The 22446-nt window shown below is 40.5% G+C and overlaps 1 protein-coding gene across 1 annotated transcript in view; it reads right to left on the bottom strand.

Annotated features, from left to right (window-relative positions):
- Positions 1-19309, bottom strand: part of entpd1 (ectonucleoside triphosphate diphosphohydrolase 1) — a 28284-nt gene extending 8975 nt beyond the window's left edge. The window contains exon 1 of the mRNA XM_058794633.1: positions 18417-19309. Within this exon, the coding sequence (XP_058650616.1) occupies positions 18417-18432 (16 nt within the window). The 5' untranslated portion in view covers positions 18433-19309. The remainder of the gene's footprint in view (positions 1-18416) is intronic.
- Between the last annotated feature and the right edge of the window lie 3137 nt (positions 19310-22446).

The raw sequence follows: 22446 nt of genomic DNA, 5'->3' as shown, positions 1-22446 counted from the left end.
GGAAAACTTTATGACAGTTACCGGTATATGTGATTTTATAGCTTGACAGCGCCTATTCCCCATTCCCTTCGATGGAAAAGAGATTTCCTGGATTTTTCTTAAAAATCCGCCTTTTGTGTTCCACAGAAGTTAATACTATGATGGCAAGTCAATTTTTTTTTTTTTTTTTTTTATTATTCCTTAGTAAGAACAGCAAAGGTTTTTTCCCCAGGAAAACAGCATCTCATGCGTAAAAAAAAAGAGTTCACCTAGGATAGTGTTCTGTAGAAGAAAGAAGGTCATGCAGGTTTGGAAAAATATGAGGATGACTGAATGAAGACAGAATATTATTCCTTTGACGCATTTGGAAGATACGACGGCGTTTTAGTGCCTCGTTAAAAAATAAAAAAAATCTAAGATTACGAGATTAAAGTCGTAATATTTCGAGAATAAAGTCGAAACTACGAGAATAAAGTCGAAATATTACGAGAATAAAGTCGAAATGTTTCGCGCTGTAGCACTCTTATTTAACCCTTTTTTTAATACACTACAAATATATGTGGGATTATTAGCAGAAATCATACCATGTGTCATACTCGCGGGGACAGTATGCTTGGAAATAATATTTCATGTCTTCCATTGCATTCATTATTTGTAACAGCTACACAATAGCAATAGCTTAAGCTTTGTGCTTTTAGTGCTTTTAATATAAAACAAAGTCTCAGCTTTCAAAATCAGTTTTATAACGAAACACAAATTATGTGTCTTACAATAATGTGATTTTCAAGATCTTTAATGTGGCGTGACAGATCGCTGTATTTATGTGAATAAATTCATTAAATTATTGTGAAAATTCCACCACCTGCTCCGCAAAAACGTCCCAAACTTCCATTCCTCACATAGCCTGTTTAATTAAACAGCAATAAAACGTTCTAAAGGTTGAAGTGGACTCAAATTTGTTAACATACGTTATATTGTTGTCTTTTCTGCTGTAAACGTTAAGTGACTATTCACAAACTGCTTTATTCATGGTATACTGTATACATGAGGACATAATAACGTCTTCCATTCATTATTTGTAGCGCGCCAGTCAACCAGTAATCACGACAATTGTGTGCTTTGTTGCTTTTACACACAGCTCAGCTTTCAAATTCTGCCGGTTTTATAACGAAATACAAATTATAAATGTGTTTTTGCTCTTTATTTCAAGTTTATAGCAAGATATAAATTGAAGGAACATCATAAGGCATAAAAAAAAAAGTTTAGCCTAATTTATAATGAAAATGTCTCGTCGATCGTTATTGTAATCGGAAAGATGATTGACTCACATGCCGTTTAACAAACACATTATTGCAATATAGCCTACATATTGTTTGTATTTCGCTATAAAACTGACAGATATTGAAAACTGAGATTTGGAATATCTCCTGGTGCTCCCAATCCGGGCTATTTGCATGAGCAAAAGGCTAGAATAGCCTATCTCAAAATATTATAACTATATAATCTTTATTCTCAAAACATTTCGACTTTATTCTCGTAGTTTCGACTTTATTCTCGTAACATTTCGACTTTATTCTCGAAATATTACGACTTTAATCTCGTAATCTTAGATTTTTTTTTTTTTTTTTTAACGAGGCACTAAAACGCCGTCGTAGGAAGATACTGTCATCAGGACAAATTGCTCTGTTGTCCTCGTTACAACATATTCGACCCAAATATTTTACTTGCTGCATCAGGGTCATTAATTGTCCTGAGATGACTAGTAAGGGAAAGTGATCAGTCTATTTATGTTATTTCAGGTTCCTTCTTGGTTTCCTTCCTTGAATTGAAAGACTGAATATGCTTGGATAATCTGCAGTTTTGCCTGGACACAATGAAAACAATACAATACAATACAAATTTTATTTCTATAGCACATTTAAAACAACTGCCGTTGACCAAAGTGCTTACCAGCATCAATACATACAGTCACAAAAACAAAATTCAACAACAATTCAGCAAAATTCAACATTAAAATGTAAAACCTGATCCCTCTAATTGACTCCAAAAGCTCTACTAAAAAGTTACGATTTCAATCTAGACTTAAAAGCATCCACAGATGGGGAAGATTTAATATGCATTGGGAGAGGGTTCCATAAACGGGGAGCAGCCACTGAAAAGGCCCTATCGCCCTTAGATTTTAATCTCGTTTTAGGAACGTGAAGAATCATCTGATTCGAAGATCTCATAGGTCAGCAATATATTTTGGAGAAATGTCATGCAACGCTTTAAAAACCATCAACAAAACCTTGAATTAAATTCTAAATTCTACAGGCAACCAATGTAAAGAAACCAAAACTGGAGTAATTCTCTCTCTCTTCTTTGTATGAGTCAAAAGTCTGGCAGCAGCATTTTGTACTACTTGAAGACGAGATAACTGACCCTGTGAGATACCTATATATACAGAATTACAGTAATCGATGCGTGATGACACAAAAGCATGAATAAGAGTCTCCAGATCCTTAAAAGAAAGAATAGATTTCAGTTTAGAAATAATTCTAAGTTGATAAAAGGCAGCCTTCACAACACTATAAACCTGTTTTTCTAAAACTAAAGCTGAATCCATTGTAACACCCAAATTCTTAACATGATCTGAAACACTTATCTTCATAGAGGCCAACCTACTTATAATTTCCTTGGAAGCAGAGGAAGGTCCAAAAACAACACACTCAGTCTTATTAGTATTAAGATGAAGAAAATTGCTTGCCAACCAGGCTCTTATCTCACCTAAACACTGAGCAAGTTCCTCAAAAGATTGAGATCCACTTGGATCTATTGGGATATATAACTGAGTATAATCTGCATATAAATTAAACATAATATTATATTTACGAAAAATTGAGCTCAAAGGGCCCATATATAATGAAAATAAAATCGGCCCAAGAATAGACCCCTGTGGCACACCACTATGTAATTTAGCTGATGTCGAACACAAATCTTCAAGGCAAACTGAGAAAGATCTATCATTTAAGTATGTAACATCTTCCAAACGCTGCAATAAAAAAAAACCATAATCAACAGTATCAAAAGCAGCTGTGAGATTAAGTAAAATAAGAATAACGTCTCTAGGTTACGTATGTAACCCTAGTTCCTTGAGGGAACGAGACGCTGCATCCGAAAACGCTAGGGGAACGCCTTCAGCGTGACCGGCTCTGAATACAAGTGTAATCTGTCCAATGGACGGGCGAGACGTCACGGGCGAGGTGACGTAATGACCAGCTGGTATAAAAGCACGTGCGGTGAAACTGGCATCAGCTTCTAGGAATGAAGCAAGCGCGGGCAGGGATGCCGGAAGTGTGGCCTCGAGACGCAGCGTTTCGTTCCCTCAAGGAAATAGGGTTACATACGTAACCTAGAGACGTTCCTCTTCAGGAACTCGAGCTGCATCCGAAAATGCTAGGGGAACGAGATGCCCACGCCGCCAGGCTTCCAAGTCCCTGCCCAGTGTGTATCCCTGCGGAGCACATCAGGGCGAGAGGACGGAAGAGCCTGGAGTGGCCCGCATGTCAAGGCCATAAAACCTGACAAAGGTCAGGGGCGTAGACCATCCCGCAGCGTTGCAGATGTCCTGTAGTGGGACACCTGCGAGAAAGGCCTTGGAGGCCGCCACACTTCGTGTGGAGTGAGCTCTGACTCCCATCGGCAAGGGGAGATCAGAGGACTCATAGGCCATGACAGTGGCCTCCACAATCCACCGACTGAGGGTCTGTTTGGAAGCAGAAAGACCTCTCTTAGGGGGCCCATAGCAAATCAGCAGTTGGTCCACCCTTCTCCACAGGGCAGTTCTGTGGACGTATGCATCCAGCGCTCGCACTGGATGCATTAACTGGGTCGAGCTGGCGATCTCTGCACCATGAAGTGAAAAGTTTCCACTTCAAGGCGTACAGTTTCCTCGTTGAGGGAGCTCTGGATTGGAGGATGGTCTCAACAACCTCGGTCGAGAGACCGGAAGCTATGAGCTGTGCCCCTTCAGGGGCCATACCCACATCTTCCACAACTCCGGGCGGGGGTGCACAAGGGTGCCCCCTGCCTGTGAGAGGAGATCCCTCCTGAGGAAACGTGTAACCAGGGGGTGTCTGCCCACTGACTGTCCATCAAGAGAGGTGTGGTAGGCCGAAATCGCCGCCACATAAACCTTCAAGGTGGAGTGGGTTAACCCTGCAGAGAATCGAGCCTGCAAGAACTCCAGCACTGTACCAACCGGGCAGTTAACTGGGTCGAGCTGGCGATCTCTGCACCATGAAGTGAAAAGTTTCCACTTCAAGGCGTACAGTTTCCTCGTTGAGGGAGCTCTGGATTGGAGGATGGTCTCAACAACCTCGGTCGAGAGACCGGAAGTTATGAGCTGTGCCCTTCAGGGCCATACCCACAGCTTCCACAACTCCGGGCGGGGTGCACAAGGGTGCCCCTGCCTGTGAGAGGAGATCCTCCTGACGGAATCTCCCATGGAGAGCCGTCGAGGAGAGAAATCAGGTCCGAGAACCATACTCGGCCCGGCCAGAACGGGCTACTAACAGCAGCCGGACCCGTCCCGCGCACTCTCCAGAACTCCTGGGAGCAGAGCAATCGGGGGAAAGGCGTACAGACGAAGCCTCGGCCAAGTCTGTACCATGGCATCCAGCCCCAGTGGAGCTAGATGAGTCAGAGAGTACCAGAGGGGACATTGCGTTGTCTCCCAAGTCGCAAATAGGTCCACCTGAGCCTGGCCAAACACTCTCCAAATCTGCTTCACCACCTCTGGGTGAAGCATCCATTCCCCGGGCCTCGGCCCCTGTCTTGACAGGATGTCTGCTCCCACATTGAGATGCCCAGGGATGTACACTGCTCTCAGCGAGAGGAGTTTGCCCTGGGACCACACAAGGATCTGGTGCGCCAGCCTGTACAGGGGGCGCGACCGCAGACCTCCTTGGTGGTTGATGTAAGAGACCACTGCCGTGTTGTCGGTGCGCACCAACACATGGTGATCTCTTAGGTCTGGGAGAAAGTGTTTCAGAGCCTGAAACACAGCCAGCATCTCTAGCCAATTGATGTCCCAAGTGAGATGGCGACCACTCCACAGACCGCGGGCAGGGTGGCCACTCATGAACGCTCCCCAGCCAGTGAGGGATGCATCCGTCGCTAGCGATACGCGGCGACACGGAGCTCCCAGCACTGGGCCCTGAGTCAAGAACCAAGGTTGTCTCCACATGTCTAAGGCACGTAGGCACCGCTGCGTGACCTTGATCATGCGAAGTGGGTTCCCTCTCGGGGAGAACCCCTTGGTCTTGAGCCACCACTGTAGGGGTCTCATGTACAGCAGGCCAATAGGTATCACGTTGGACGCAGCTGCCATCAGACCCAGCAGTCTCTGAAACTGCTTGATAGTGAGTGACTGGCCTTCTTTCACTCTCCTGACTGCCGTGAGGATCGACTCGATCCGAGCAGGCGACATACATGCCTGCATCGTGGTCGAATCCCACACCACACCAAGATAAGTGGTCCTCTGTAATGGAGAAAGCACACTCTTCTTGGCGTTCAGTCTTAACCCCAACACTTTCATGTGAGCGAGAACAACATCTCGATGTTGAGCCGCCATCTGCTCTGAATGAGCGAGAATCAACCAATCGTCGATGTAATTGAGTATGCGGATGCCTTGTAGCCGCAACGGAGCTAACGCGGCATCCACACACTTGTAAAAGTGCGGGGTGAGAGTGCTAGGCCGAAGGAAGAACCCGATACTGGTAAGCTTCGCTCAACGCAAACCTCAGGAACTTCCTGTGAGTAGGAAGGATGGAGACATGGAAGTAGCGTCTTTTAGATCGATTGTAACAAACCAGTCCTGGGACCTGATCTGAGACAAAACCTGTTTGAGCGTGAGCATCTTGAACCTCAGTCTGCTGACTGAGCGGTTCAACTGACGCAGATCTAAAATGGGACGCAACCCTCCATCCTTCTTTGGAACTATAAAGTACCGGCTGTAGAACCCGGACTCTCTCTCGTGAGGAGGGACCACCTCGATGGCTTCCTTTCTTAAGAGAGTAATTACTCGCTCCATTACCAGAGCCTGCTCGGGACCCACCAGAGTGGGATTCACCCGTTGAATCGAGGCGGAGGAGAACCGAACTGGATTCTGTAACCTCTCTCTACAGTGTGCAGGACCCACTGAGACACATTTGGCAGTAGTTTCCACGGTGCAAAATAGTCTACTAAGGGAACCAGTCTCTCGAGACTGGCCTCTGGTGTAATCAGAGCGGCTAGTTCGGTGTCCTGGAACGGCACACCGGCAGGAGACAACCGAACTAGCTGCTCTAGAGATCCCCGAAGGGGTGGCGAGCATCTCAGCTCCGCTACGTTTCCGGGCGGAGAGAACTGAGATATGTGCTCGCTGGAGAGCGCTGCGCCCTGGAACACCGTACGTGGCAGGGTTAGCAGAACGATCTCCTGAGGGCACTGAGGAGAGACGGGCACCGTGTAATGCGGTGAACGCCGCTCCTCCCCAGCGGGGGCTACCCTCATAAGCCCTGGGCCATAAGCATCAGGGCCTCTTGGCCGAAGACCTCTTTGCCTGGAGGACGGTCCGTAGATCCGGCTTAGGCGTCGAGGCCCCCGACCGAGAGCCTTTCTTACCGCCCCGGCTCCGCCGCGGGGGAGCACGGGCGGCGACACTCTCTTCTGCGCCTCTATGTGAGGAGCCAGCACGCTGCAGGGGCTGCTCGCCCAGCAGCCCCCTGAGCTAGAGAGCGGCGAGGGAGAAACCGCTGGAACGCCGCCGCCTGCTTCCTGGCACCCGTCGACGACGGAACCAACAGCGTCGCCGAACAGGCCAGAAGGCGAAAGCGGGGCGTCCAAGAGGAAGACCCTGTCACGGTCTTTGATATCTGACAGGGTCAACCAGAGATGCCTCTCCGTTGCCACCAGGGCTGCCATAGACCGCCCAATAGCACGAGCGGTCTCCTTGGTGGCGCGGAGAGACAAATCAGCGGTTTTGTGGAGCTCGCTGATATCGTCCGCATTGATTCCCTCACCCTCATCTAGGTCTTTGAGCAGGTCAGCCTGGTACGCCTGCAGTACCGCCATGGTGTGCAGACACGAACCTGCCTGACCTGCTGCCACGTACCCCTTGCCCACCAGCGCTGACGATGTGCGCAGCGGCTTGGTGGGCAAGGTCGGAGCCTTCAGAGACGACGCAGCGTCAGGGGACAGATAGCGCGCGAGCGTCTGTTCCACCCGAGGCATCGCTCTGTAACCGCGCTCACTCGTCCCCGCCACATTACCGTAGTAATCAGACGAGGGACGAAGAGGCGGGCGAGAATGAGTTTTCCCCACGACCTCGACACCTCAGTGTGGAGGTCGGGAAAACGAGCTCCGATGTGGAGGTGGAGTCTTAAACCGCAGAAAGCGTTCGTCCAACTTGCTTCTCTGCGGTTCAACACGACACTCGGCCGGCCAATCGATGTTTAATCTGGCCACAGCACGAGTGACCACCTCCACAAGCTCCTCATATTGGGGCGAAAGAGAGGGCGAAACATACTCGGCGCTCTCCACGTCAACCTCCTCGGAGGAAGACAGGAGAAGTGCCGAGCCCGCTGCCCGAGGAGAAGTAACCGCATGGCGGGCTTCCGATCTCGGGGAGCGGTCACCGGATCTAATGGGTGAGGATGCAGATAGAGACTCGCTCGTCTCCGATCCTTCCATCAGATCCCGCTGCGAACCCCACGAGCGCCGCCGCCGTTCCGCCTCAGCGGAAGCGGGGCCATCGCCGCGGGGAACACTGGTGAAAGAACCCTCCTGGGAAAAAAGGGCCTTTCGGGAGCGAAGCGTACGCAGCGGGAGACACTCGCAGTGCGGGCTCCCTCGAGAGCCGACTCTGCGTGCCTCGCTCCCAAACAAACCACACACAAGCTTGTATTGTGATCTGCCCTCGCCCTTCATATGCTTAGCCTTATACTGGCTCTTTGACATGATAGTATTCAAAGGACAGACAACACCAAATAAGACACACAGTTCAGACACAGAGCGCTAGCTGAATGACAGAAAGCTGATGCCGGTTTCACCGCACGTGCTTTTATACCAGCTGGTCATTACGTCACCTCGCCCGTGACGTCTCGCCCATCCATTGGACAGATTACACTTGTATTCAGAGCCGGTCACGCTGAAGGCGTTCCCCTAGCGTTTTCGGACGCAGCTCGAGTTCCTGAAGAGGAACTACCTTTCCAGAATCAACTGCCAAAAAATATCATTAAAAACCTTAAAAAGGGCAGATTCTGTACTATGAAGAGACCTAAAACCTGACTGGAACATATCTGTAACAGCATTCATATCAAAAATTTTTGATAAGAAAGGAAGTTTCGATATAGGTCGGTAATTACTTAAAACATTTCCATTAATTAAACTACTATTAAGAAGAGATTGAATAGTTTTACCTAAAAGATCAAACAAACTTAACAACAGCTGAGGAGGAAGAGGGTCAAACGGATGTGCAGCAACACTCTGTTATATTAGAGGGTCTGTAAGATTCTTGAATGTTTTTTAATGATTTTTTAAAAGTCTCTTTTGTTCACCAAGGCTGCATTCATTTTATCAAAAACTTTTTCTATTGTAATATATTTTAAAATGTAATTTATTCCTGTGATGGCAAAGCTGAATTCTATAGCCATTACTCAAGTCTTCAGTGTCACACAATCCTTTATTGTAATATGCTGTCAATGTTGAAAAGAGTTGTGCTGCTTATTATTTGTTTGTGGAAACGGTGAACAGCATTTATTTAAAATCCTTTGTAACAATGTATGCACTGAATGCGTCCTTGCTGAATAAAACGATTAATTACAGACCACAAACTTTTGAATGCTAGTCTAGGTCTTTTATCTGCTGCTGTCTGTTGCATTTTAAAGCAATGGTATTTGCAAGGGAACACTGCTGAGTTCTTAAAAGAGACTATGCTAAATATCCAAAGCCATCAAAATGAAAACATAAGATATAGTAGATAAGATGAAAATATCCAGGCCTCACTGGTCTGTTTATGTAAAGACCGCATGTGTTTCTCTCCTGATTCAGACGAAATGACTTCTTCACTGGAGAAAGCAATATTTTGAATAGAGAACTCATATTTTAGCAGGAAGCAAAGTTTGAGTTTAAAAATGTCTTGATGGATTTGTCTATTACAAACACACAGCTTTTCACTTTACTGGAGTTGTGTTGATAACTTATGAATTGTGTTTGGACTGTCATTCTGACGGCACCCATTCACTGCAGAGGATCCATCGGTGAGCAAAAGATATAATGCTAAATTTCTCAAATCTGTTTTGATGAAGAAACAAACTCATCCACACCTTGCATAGCTTGAAAGCAAGTTTTCAGCAAATTTTCATTTTTGGGGGGTAAACTATTACTTTAAACTCACATCCATGTGCTGCAGGTAATTAAAAGAGGAAGGAGGAAGCCCAATGGTTAATTAACCTTCTGGAATAACCTACAAATTCTGAGATTCTACAAACACTAAGATTAAAATTAGATAGCTTTGTTGTTTTTCATGCATGATTTTGCAGTATTCATATTATTTAAATTAATAATTCTTAATTATTTTATGCAGTAATTTTAAGCCTCGGTTAAAATATAAAGCAGCAGCGCAAATATGTTCACATCCTACTCTATTTTCCCTTCAGGCCTCTTGGGAATACGTTGCTTGACAATACAGAACATTAGCAGATTGTGAAGAAAAATAGCAGGACCACTGTTATGCTAACAAAATAACATTAAAACCAAACAACCCAATCAATGCTCTTTTATGGACACTTTCTCTTCTACACTGTGTTCACTGCATTCCTCCAAACACCCATCCCAGATAAAATGCATCACCCCTGGGCTTTTACTGTAAATGACTCAGAGTTTCTGCCAAATGCATCTCGTTACGAAGTTATACTAGAGACAGAGGCCAAAAACAATCTCCAGCATCAGTGGCATGTTGCTTGCTTTACTTAACCAAACTTCATTATGAAACTAAATTGCATTTCCACTTGAGTAAAGGGAAACAGGAAAAAAAGCTTTCTTTGTGAAATGACGGTCTTTCAAAGGTTGTTTGTATAGCAACCTACATGTCTCAGCTGTGAGTCTTTTATTGACTGGAACACAAGAGAGACGTCAATGCACGCTCACGCTCCCAAGTAAACAGACTTTCTTTCTACCTGGGGTGTTTCTCTAAATTCCTGCATAGATCAGCCGTAATTGAGACGCTGTCGTCATCTACTAAATCCTTTGAAAGCAATAGTACTGCACTGACAGCGTTTATTAGTCTCATCAGCCTGAAGAGTCCTGTAGTCCAAATCCATGACTAAACATGTTACATCAGGTTTAATGTCTTCTCTGTAAAGCTCACCTGCACTAACATGCCTCAGGTGCCTGAGTAAGCATGTATGAGGTAATCTAAGTCAATGTGACACTCTTGAGACATGGTAAATAATGGTACATGTCACTTCACACCCTACAAAGTGAACTCTGACAGTGGTTCTTGCAACACAATCGTGAGAAAGCAGGATATCAGGGGTGTCAGGTTGCAATGTCTTTGGGTTGTTTTGTGTTTTCATGGACAGTAGCTTGTCTTTCAAACAATGAAAGGATGAAATCCTATTCCTCCTTCAAATATGGATTAGATTACAAAGAAAATGATTGTAAATATCCATATGGCTCAAGGAGGTCTGTATCTGGAGATAGTGTATAAGATATAGATAGTTATATATATATATATATATACATATACATATTAATCAAACTTTGATAATTGCCTTAATCTTTTAAACAACTGAAAAGTTGAGAAAAGGAAAAAGTGAAGAACTCCTGCAGAGTTTAGCTTCAACCAGCTTCAACACGCTTCACGACAACACAAGTTCAACCTCCTCATCTCTGTACAAGAGGGAGAATAACAGAAATAGAGGAGGGGATGGGGAGGTGGAGCGATGCTGGAAGAATTGTCGCTGAGACTGCGCAATGAGGCTTGTAATGATGATTGACAGGACTGAATGATTAGGCCCCTCTTTGGAACTTCATTTAATTAGGGTTGGAGCTAAACTCTATAGGTCAGTGCCCCACCAGGAACAGGTTTGGACACCCCTGTGTAATTAGATGTTATGTATTTGGCACATTGTTAGACTGCCATTTTTTCCTTCTCAGAAAGCGAGGGTGTATGGAAAAGTTTTCCAGGAAATGTGTGTACTCCCTGGACTTCTGCTTTGTTATTTTTTGACAGTCATCAATGTTGCGGTCAAATGATACCATTTAAATGGATTGTGTGAATAATTATTTATTTCTAAGCCAACATGTATTCAGTGAGCTGATTGATGCCCATGAGTGTGTCGATGTTTTTAGTTGTAATATTCCAATCGACTGCCGGCCTTTAGTTTTGACAGACGTGATAACGCGCATGATGGGTGAAATGCTTGATATTTGGGTATTATACAATGTGATTGGAGACATTTGAATTGCTTTTTTGCTTAGTTCATTATACTTATTTAATGGAATTAAGTTTATTTTGTGGCCTTTGAAAATCAGGGTAATTTTTTACCCTTTCATTTTTTTTTTTACGCAGAATGGAGTGGTGCTTTAGAATTACCTTGGGTAAATGGTCAAAATTGTGTAATTATTACATCTACTGGCAGGGGACTACTAGCAGGGGTCAAAGCTAACTGGACAAAGCTAAACATCCAATCCCTGACTCTTTGGTACTGTATGTCCTCATTGTGTTGCACATATAGCTTTTCTTAAAAGACAATGCAGTATGCATGCTAAGTATAAGCAGATTGGATATGTTAAGCAATATCTGGAAACTACTTCTCAGCTGACAAGGGTGAATCCCATAAACAGCACCATCAGCCAAAAGTAAGGGGTGTGAATATATGCCTGATCCAAAGTTCAAACTGATGAGATCTTACAATATTTCATCATGACAAGTATTTTTGACCGTGCTGTAGGCTTTTAGCTAGCAGTCATTCAAGATTTACAGTAACAAATGCTTTTCCATTGATTGTTCATTTCCCATTCATCTGTGTGTGATGCTTTTTTTAGAGAGGTAATAAAATTAATTGTGCCTTTCTTTCCTCTTTGCTATAGTATCTAATAGCGTAAAGTCCATTTGAAAGCAATCAGGCTGTTTTATTATGTGAGAGCCAAGAAGCCTTTTTAGATCAATGGGCTTAGGTTACACATTATGTGGTTCATTCAGTCTTACAGACTGATAAAGTCAAGAAATGAGCCAAGAAGTGTTAGGTTTAGTGGTTTAGAGAACTTGCACTCAGACTTTCCATAAGAGAGAACAGCTTTTGTCACACCCTTGAAACATGTGCCAGTGTGATCTTGTGGTCAACATAGGCTTGTCAGCGCAAACGCATGCTTGAAGAGGAGAGATTCCCGGCAGATGTATATGAAACTGTCTTCAACTAACCTTCTAGAGAAGAGAGATATGTAAAAAATCTCAATCTTAGTGTTCTTCTTTAGAATTATTGTTTGGGGAAAGTGGTTAAGATCTGTGCTTTGATCTTCAAAATAAACAAAGATAATGTTTTTGTCACAACAGGAAAGGCATAGTTATGACATCCATTATTTGTTTTAGGAGACACTATACTATGTGTTGTTACATACAGATACATCCTCTGTTTCCCCAGTATATGAAATGAAGTTATCACGTAAAGTATGATGTATACCACTTCAGGATGGTCTTCCCTGAAGGGTTTGTTCTACCAGAAAAGGATGTTTATTTCAACTGCTGTGAGCTGTTTTGAGGTTAGAGGAAGTGAGCTGTGAGTTGTGAAATGACTAATGACTAGACAGAACATCCCATACTGCAAAAAGTATATATTTTTAAAAAGTACAGATATATTTTATAAATATTTCATGATATACCAGAAATATATTGCTATATAAATACATTTGCATAAATATCTTTTTAAAGAGGTTTATTTTCTTCCATTATGTCATATATTTATTGACCATTTTTTAAATATATTTTCAATATAAATACATCTATCCAAAATATGCTTATATGCATTTAACCAAAAAGTATTTTTAAGATTGAAAATGGATTTTTCCACCCCTGGCAGTCCAATTTGTAAAATATTTTGGCTTTTTAAGGTTTAAACGTAATATATTTTAAAACAGAAAAATATATTTCCTTAAGCTGCACTGTTTACAACATATACTTACACACTAAAAGTCGGTTAAAATACAGACCAGTGTGCTGTGTTAAAGGAATAGTTCACCCAAAAATGAAAATTTTGTCATCACTTATTTACCATCATGTCATTTCAAACCTGTATAAGTTTATTTATTATGCTGGACACAAAAGAAGATATTCTAAAGAATTCCATAATAGGGAAAGAAATACTATGGATGTCAATGGGGACCATCAAATGTTCGATTACCAACATTCTTCAAAATATCTTCTTTTATGTTCAACACAAGAAAGAAACTCATACAGGTTTGGAATGATATGAGGGTGAGTAAATGATGACGCATTTTTAATTTTGGGGTAAACTATTCCTTTAATTTGAAGGATTTATTTTGGCACTGGTAAATCTGGTAATTTTCTGGTAGTTTTTTTTTTTTCTAACAGTGTAGCATATTTTTGAAATGTAATAACTTTTCTTTTGTCTTATATGATCCCTCACCCCTAGGATGGCACTGCATTGTATATTTTTCTGCCATAACGTTATTTGTTAAGTTTACGGATACAGTTCCTAAAACACAGCACAGTGCAATGTGTAAGTCAAAAACACATGGGGAAAAACACCTGTCAAAAAATCAATTAATCAATCAATATGGAAAATTACAGACTTTCCTGTGAAAATTAGAGACTTTAATCTCTTAACACTAACAAATAATTTTGAGTGACACACAAAAGTGAATTCATCATAATTAATTATGTAACTAATATCTCAGTCAACAAGCTCAAGAAGCCTGGCTGTGAAAGAATTAATAATGCCATCACAATTATAATTAATCTTCGACAACAAGGAACATATTTCCTTTACTGTGGCATCTTTCTTTGCTCAGACATGACCAGCTAAGCCCAAGCACATCTATGCATTTCCTGTATTAGAAATAGTCCAGAATTCATTTTTTTAAATTAAAGTTTTCCACCCACTCAAATACATGTCTTCTTTGCTGTTCTGTAAGGTAACACTTGCAATCTGTTTGAGCATGTTAACCCACCTGTGCTAAACCAGTGACTTTGACTGATTTATTTAAAGCAAACTGTGGAAGCACAGCTTTCTGGAGAGATGCTCCTGGGACACATGAAATGTGCTTTTTTGGCAGTCAAATGGGCCTTGAGCCAAATGTTTGATTAGGCGAGAAAGTTTCATAAGAGTCGGTTGCAATTCAAATCATTAATTTGAAAACTGGTGCTTCAGCAACAGATATAATGCCACAGTTATTTTCATTCATTCATTCATTCATTCATTCAGTAATTCATTCATTCATTCGCTCATCCATAGACTAACAAGATGCTGGCCTGGCCTTAACTTCTATAACCTGGTGATAATCAGCTTCTTGTGAATAGTTTGTGGTTGGTGATTACTTGAACTTTCAGTAAAGATTCTTGTATTTCTCGGTCTAAATTCTCACAATGATTCACATAGTTCATGTTTGAAAAGGTATACAACTGTCAGATGGGCACTATATCTCAGGAATCTTATTCATTACTGAAGTGAGGTAAGTTCAACATGCATTTATTTTAGCTGGAATTAATATATTTAAAAGTTTAATAATATTTCACTAAATAGAATTTAAAAAAAAGAAAATGATAAAGTGCACAGTTTATCTATGACAGATGTTCTCACGGATTGTGTCTGGAGTAGACCACATTCTGACATTAGCATTTGGGGCAGTGGTGAAGCATTTGGGTTCTGACTCAGCCCACACGTCACGCGGACGTGAGGTGTGATTGCAGACCCCTGTACCCACGCAAGACATTTACAATGACACGCAATATACCACATTGTGAGGTTACAAAGAAGGTTATATTTTGCATGCAACATTTTCCTATATGCCTTATTATATATATACCTCTAATTTAAATATGTAAATATTTAAATAATATCAAACAATATTTGGTAACAATTTACAAGGCTCCTTTTGTTAACATTAGTTAACTACATTACAACTACATACATAAAATACTTCTAGCATGTATTAATCTTAGCTCATGTTAACCCATAAGACAAAAAAAAAAAAAAACTGTGGTCCAAAAACAATGTATCAAAATATATTTACATAAATATACAACCCGAATTCCGGAAATGTTGGGACGTTTTTAAAATTTTAATAAAATGAAAACTAAAAGACTTTCAAATCACATGAGCCAATATTTTATTCACAATAGAACATAGAGAACATAACAAATGTTTAAACTGAGAAATTTTACACTTTTATCCACTAAATGAGCTCATTTCAAATTTGATGCCTGCTACAGGTCTCAAAAAAGTTGGCACGGGGGCAACAAAGGGCTGAAAAAGCAAGGTATTTTGAAAAGATTGAGCTGGGAGAACATCTCGCAACTAATTAAGTTAACTGACATCAGGTCTGTAACATGATTAGCTATAAAAGGGATGTCTTAGTCTACAGTTTACCGACTCTCAGAGTCTCTCAGAAGTAAAGATGGGCAGAGGCTCTCCAATCTGTGAAAGAGTGCGAAAAAAGATTGTAGAATACTTTAAAAACAATGTTCCTCAATGTCAAATTGCAAAGGCTTTGCAAATCTCATCATCTACAGAAACTGGAGAAATCTCTGTGCGTAATGGACAAGGCCTTCAGGCCCTCAGACGACAATGCATCAATCATCGGCATGATTCTGTCATTGACATTACTAAATGGGCCCAGGAATACTTCCAGAAACCACTGTCGGTAAACACAATCCGCCGTGCCATCTGTAGATGCCAACTAAAGCTCTATCATGCAAAAAGGAAGCCATATGTGAACATGGTCCAGAAGCGCCGTCGTGTCCTGTGGGAATCAGCATTCAGTTCAAAAGCCAGCATCTCTTATGGTATGGTGGTGCATAAGTGCATACGGTACGGGCAGCTTGCATGTTTTGGAAGGCACTTTGAATGCTGAAAGGTATATAAAGATTTTAGAGCAACATATGCTCCCCTCCAGACGACGTGTATTTCAGCAGGACAATGCAAATCCACATACTGCAGCTATTACAACAGCATGGCTTCGTAGTGGAAGAGTCCGGGTGCTGAATTTACCTGCCTGCAGTCTAGATCTTTCACCTATAGAGAACATTTGGCGCATCATTAAACGAAAAATACGTCAAAGTCGACCACGAACTCTTCAGCAGCAGCACCTATATCAGGCAAGAATGGGACCAAATTCCAACACCAAAACTCCAGAAACTCAATCAACATAACCTCGATGTCCAGACGTCTTCAAACTGTTTTGAAAAGAAGAGGAGATGCTACACCATGGTAAAAATGCCCCCGTCCCAACTATTTTGAGACCTGTAGCAGGCATCAAATTTGAAATGAGCTCGTTTGTGCATAAAATTGTAAAATTTCTCATTTTAAACATTAGTTATGTTATCTATGTTCTATTGTGAATAAAATCTTGGCTCATGTGATTTGAAAGTCTTTTAGTTGTCATTTTATTTAAATTTAAAAAACGTCCCAACATTTACGGAATTTGGGTTGTATTTTCTACTCACACTTTCTATGTTTTCTGGTCACACTTTAAGGTCCAATTCTCGCTATTAACAAACCACAACTTTTGCCTCAATAAATTCCTAATTTGCTGCTTATTAATAGTTAGTAAGGTAGTTGTTTAATTTTAGGGTATTAGGATTAGGGATGTAGAATATAGTCATGCAGAATATGTGCTTTATAAGTAATAAACTGCCAATGTGTTAAAAATAGTCATGCTAATGAGCAGTTAATAGTGAGAATTGGTCCCTATTCTAAAGTGTAACTGTTTTTTTTTTTTTTTGCAGGATAGTGGATCCCCAGAAGCAGGGATGAATATCTAGGATTTATTGGACCTGAGCTTGCATGAACTAACATATGAAAAATCATGTTTTAATAAGCTAACGTTAGCAAAGATATAAATACTGTAACAAATGTAATGCTCATTGTTAAAGTTAATGCATTAACTAACATTATGGGACCACCTTAAAAGCTCATTTTGTCCAAAGATTCTTGAAGTAGCCCTATAAATAAAAGGGAATCACTTCATACAGGTTTCCAAAAGAGGCCCCATGTGTGGGAGGGGTGGGACTTCCTCAAGTGCACATGACTGGAATAATGAGGAACGTCTGCGCTGACCTTGTTGTGTCAGCTACAGGAAGTTTAGTTTGCTCAAGGCACTAACTGCAGGCATTGGAAGATGGCACAGTAAGTACATGAGTTTCCTCATTTTTGCATGTGAAAACAGAACAGTACTTCTCTTAAAGAAAACATTCCGGTAGTTCTTTGCCTCGTGCAAGAATGCAAAACTCAATAAGATATAATGCAGCTGCAACTAACTTAAATACATTTTAGTCATGGTTACAATGGGGGATGTTTTGTTACTATGGCCTGTCCACTCTCAGGAAGAAATCCTCTGGTGTTATGTAACAATCTCTCTCTCTCTCTTCCTCTCTGACGATGCCTCAGCGCTCTCAGTCCTGCACAAACTCTCACAGGCTCCTGCTGCTAAAGCGGTTAGATGGACACCAGATGCTGAAACCCGATGCGTCGGACGATCACACAGCCTGCAGTGGATTCCTGTATTTTTTTTATTTTCCTTTATTTACATTGCTTCTTATAATCTGTTTACATGTCTAAACCAAATGTAGTGGGAGATCACAGAACAATACTGGATTATCCAGCCACTTTACCAGTTCCTGATCTACAATAGCGTTTCTTAGAGGTCGTAAAAAAATCTGATGCATGAACTTTTGAACTTTTGACAAATAGTTCATCAGGTTAATAAAAAACTGCATGCTTCGAAGGATTCTTTAAAGCGTTTAGGCTTAACTGAGAATGTATGATGTCTATCTGGAATTTTTATAGAGCATGTCACTAATTTAAACAATGGGAATTTTTGAATTACTGCATTAGATAATTAGTTAGCTCAGCAAACAACAGATCTGTAATTTAAAAAAAAAAAAGCATTGTGAAACTAAAAACCATATGGTTCTTGAACTCTCTGTTTAAAATGAACACACAAACATGGATGAGGATAATCAATTTCCACAGAACCATACTTTTAAGTTAATCTTCTTTTTAAGAACGCTTGATTTAGCGAAGAAACATCCACAAAATCAGATCATTTGGAGTGTTTTTATAGTGATCCTGCATTTCCTCCCTTTGTGCACTCCTTTCCAAACTACATCCTGCACTGCCGTGAACCCTATATGGTGAAGTGTATGTTCATGTGAGTGGTTGTCATAGACTCACCTCTTTGTTCATCCATGAATGCAGCGTCCTATAATCCTCTCTCTCTTTCTCTCTCACCCTCTTTCTGACTCGTCCCAACTCTGAGTGCTGTTTAGGGTGTTTGGCTCGGCTCTCTTAGAGGGTCTTTCCCATTCTTGAGGTTCTTTATAAGGCTAGGGGGCATGAGTGGGCGGGCCAGTCGCCAAGCTTTCTCCCTCCCCCCTCCCTCCTCCACCAACCATGTTAACGATCTGCCTGTTACCTCTCTGTTCTCAAATGTGTGTATGTGTGTGTGTGTGTGTGTGAAGAGAGAGAGAGACAAAGACACTGACAAAGAGTGTGTCTGTGTGTGTGTGTGTGTGTGTATGAGAGAGAGAGAGAGACAGACAGAGAGAGCTTACCTTTCAGTATCCACACTCTCCCTCACTAACCGTTTTCGTACCACTTTTGCCAGAGCTCTGACCAGAAACAAAGGCATTTTTGTTTCTCTGGGTTACATCTAGCTCTGTCACTCTTGGTTGTCATAAAAAAACATCAACACACAACAAAAGTCATGTTTTGTTCTCTACAATTTTTTTGTTCTCTCTGTTTGTGTCTGGCTCTTTCACACAGGTGTTGCCCTGGGGACAGGAAGAGGTGTTTGTGGAAATTAATAATGTCATTGACGTAGGATGTGAGAAATATGAGACTTATTGAGGCTTATCTTATTATTAAGTATTACAGTATGTAAATGTAGGGATAGTTCACTAAAATTAAACTTTCATGGTGTGAAAAAGAGCAGTTTAGACATTCTGCTAAATATCTTCTTATGTATTCCAGAAAGTTATGCAGATTTGGAATGACATGAGGGTGATTAAATATGTGTGTGTGTTTTATTGTACACCTCATGCAAAGAGTGCCTTGAAAGAATTAGACAAAAAATAAATAAATAAATAAACAAATGTTGCAAAGTAGTTTTCTGTTTTATAATGAAAAAATTATATATATATATATATATATATATATATATGTGTGACCCTGGACCACAAAACCAGTCTTAAGTCGCTGGGGTATGTTTGTAGCAATAGCCAAAATGACTCTGTATGGGTCAAAATTATTGATTTTTATTTTATGCCAAAAATCATTAGTACATTAAGTAAAGATCATGTTCCATGAAGATATTTTGTAAATTTCCTTCTGTAAATATATCAAAACTTAATTTTTGATTAGTAATATGCATTGCTAAGAACTTCATTTGGACAACTTTAAAGGCAATTTTCTGAGTATTTAGATTTTTTTGCACCCTCAGATTCCAGATTTTCAAATTGTTGTATCTCGGCCAAATATTGTCCAATCCTAACAAACCATACATCAATGGAAAGCTTATTTATTCAGCTTAAATGAATAAATCGCTTATGACTGATATAAATTACCCTTGTGACTGATTTTGTAGTCCAGGGTCACACACACACACACATATATATATGTATGTATAATTATTATTTTTTTTTTTTTTTTTTGCTGATGCCTCTGGACACATCATCAGTGATGTTAATTTGCTGATATTTGTAGTATTATTTGTAGTAATATGATTTGCTGAGACTAAATTACATGCAAGCCTGCTGTTTTAAAGAAAATGGGATGTTATACAAAAACAAGACATTTTTGCAGCATTTTCACTTCCTCAACCAGAGGAACCAAATGACGAACCACTTTTAAGTAGGTGTGTGGGCAAGAGATCACTTATGTTGCAATTTATAAATGTTTTCCTTTTGAATGCTAAGAAACACCGATGCTAGTCTGTCCTCTAGGCATTCTTGAAAGAGCAGTGCACGGCTTCCCTGAGATCAGCTGTTGCTAATTAAAGGGATAGTTCACCCAAAATGAAAATTCTCAGTCTCAGTCACCATGCACTTTCATTCCATCTTTTTCCATATAGTGACTGACATTGTCCTTCTGCTTTTTGCAGAATAAAGAAAGCCATATGGGTTTGAAAATACATGAAGATGAGTAAACCCATTTTGGGTGAACTGTTCCTTTAAATTGGCAGATATCTTGAGTGGTTATCTTTGTCGGATACAGTGAGTAATGCTTCCTGCAAAAGATTAAGCTCAAGATCAAAGGCACACATAATATACAGTTTTGGGATTTTATTTAAGGTTGGTGAGAGATATTTCAAATGTGTTTAGAACAATAAAAGTCTTTGAGGCAATTACACAACAGTGGAAATGCATTGGAACGTGGTCAGTCTGAGTGGAAACTAGTTGCCCTTTTAAATTTAGAACACACAAGGGACCTCTGTGATACCAAATGCATAATACATAACTTTTTTGAAAGTTTGATGCCTATAGAACTTTCCTTACAAGAACATGCATCGTCTGCATGACTTCCTGGGCCCCCGAAACAGAACTAAACAGCATACTCTTTCAATTAAACCTTCAGAAAGCTGTTTCCTGGTGCATGTTTATATCCCCTGTATTTGGATGGTAACAACATAATCAAGTGCCTCATCTTGTTTCCATGTGATTTTTTTTTTCCTGGTAATGGAACAATGTAATTGGACCGAAATATTTGACTGGAACAAAAATAACACATGTGTTAGGAAACCTTTGAAAATGAGAGCATATTAATCACTTTACATTCTCAGGATATGGATTCATACAGTGATACGGTGGACCGCACAAACTTTTGTCATATTTTGTCTGTGACCTTCATAAAAATACCCTGTGGATTTCAGTGATTGTCTCACCCCACAGCCTATTGTTGTGAGCTCCCAAACTAGTAAATAAAGGAGTTTCTCATGCGAAGCCATTGATTATTTCCAAAACACTATATAAATAACTGTTAGAAATAAGTGTTGTTTTAGCATGAGGTCAAAAGTGTAACCAACCATTACTACACAGACCTCTGTATATAAATTCATGCCATGGATTGAAGAGGAACTGACAAAGTATTATTAAATGAGTCCCAATGATTCTAATGGTACTAACCTATCTTGAAAAAGTAAACTTTAAACTTTGTAAACTTTGCAGATGGTGATTCAAAGCCAGCAGTCTCACTATAATAGCTGTCTGGCAACGATGTCAACCATCTGCTTCCCTCTTGGAGAAACTTTTCCCTCCAAAAAGGTTTCCTGCTCAACATTAAAAAGGACATGTGTGTTTTACACATCTTAAACAATAAGTAGTGCAAGTCAGTTATACTGATGTTAAAAATAAATTTTGACACATATCACAAATGCTGCAGAACAGCTTCATAATGCAACTTTCAAAGCATTCTGCTGTCTTCCAAAAAAATATGGGGAAAAAAACACTATAGCATTTTTTTTTCAGAATGAGAAAAAATGCAAATAATCCTTATTTTTGGTCTCACTTATTAGATCACAACACTTTCATTATCATTTTCTCACTTGCTATAACTCTTCGATTTCTCAGCACATATGAAGTCTAATTAAAGAACACTCAGCACAGTTGTCAATTTCATTTGATTTCTAAAGATAAAATATGTGCATAATGCATAATGTGATGTTTCAGCTGAATGAGATGCTTTCTGTGTGTTGTAAATGGTATTCTCTGAAATACTGGTTTTAAACTACTTTAGAGCTGTTCAGTGCTTTTGCATCTTTTATAGGCTTATCATGCCCCACTATCACTCCCCACTTTCCAAAGTGAGCCATTTGTTCACTTTTATACTATAAACTGCATTATATGAATGAAAAAAGGACCATGATATTTCTTGCCTGTCAGATCAGGTCTCCATAGCAGAAGATACATGGTTTTGTCTAAACAGATAAACACATGAGACGTGCCAGGTGTTTCTTAGCACTGATGCCAGAAACACTCTGGGACTTGTCTTTGATTTAGTCATGGGTTCAGAGCTTTAAACTAGACTGTGGAATGTGGAAAATTAATAAAACCTGTCTGAACATCTGGGCTGTGTTGTTTAAGGTGTCCTTGTTGATGACGTGCTTTTTTAAATTGTTTGCAGAGTCATAAAACATCATGAATAGATTAGAGAAGACTGTATTAGTCAATGCTGTTGTGCAGTACTTTTTCATGTGTTCATACCATTA

Source organism: Onychostoma macrolepis, chromosome 12, assembly GCF_012432095.1.
Source record: "Onychostoma macrolepis isolate SWU-2019 chromosome 12, ASM1243209v1, whole genome shotgun sequence".
NCBI classification, from domain to species: Eukaryota; Metazoa; Chordata; class Actinopteri; order Cypriniformes; family Cyprinidae; genus Onychostoma; species Onychostoma macrolepis.
The sequence above is the reverse complement of the archived record's forward strand: the minus strand, read 5'-3'. Positions and strand labels throughout refer to the sequence as shown.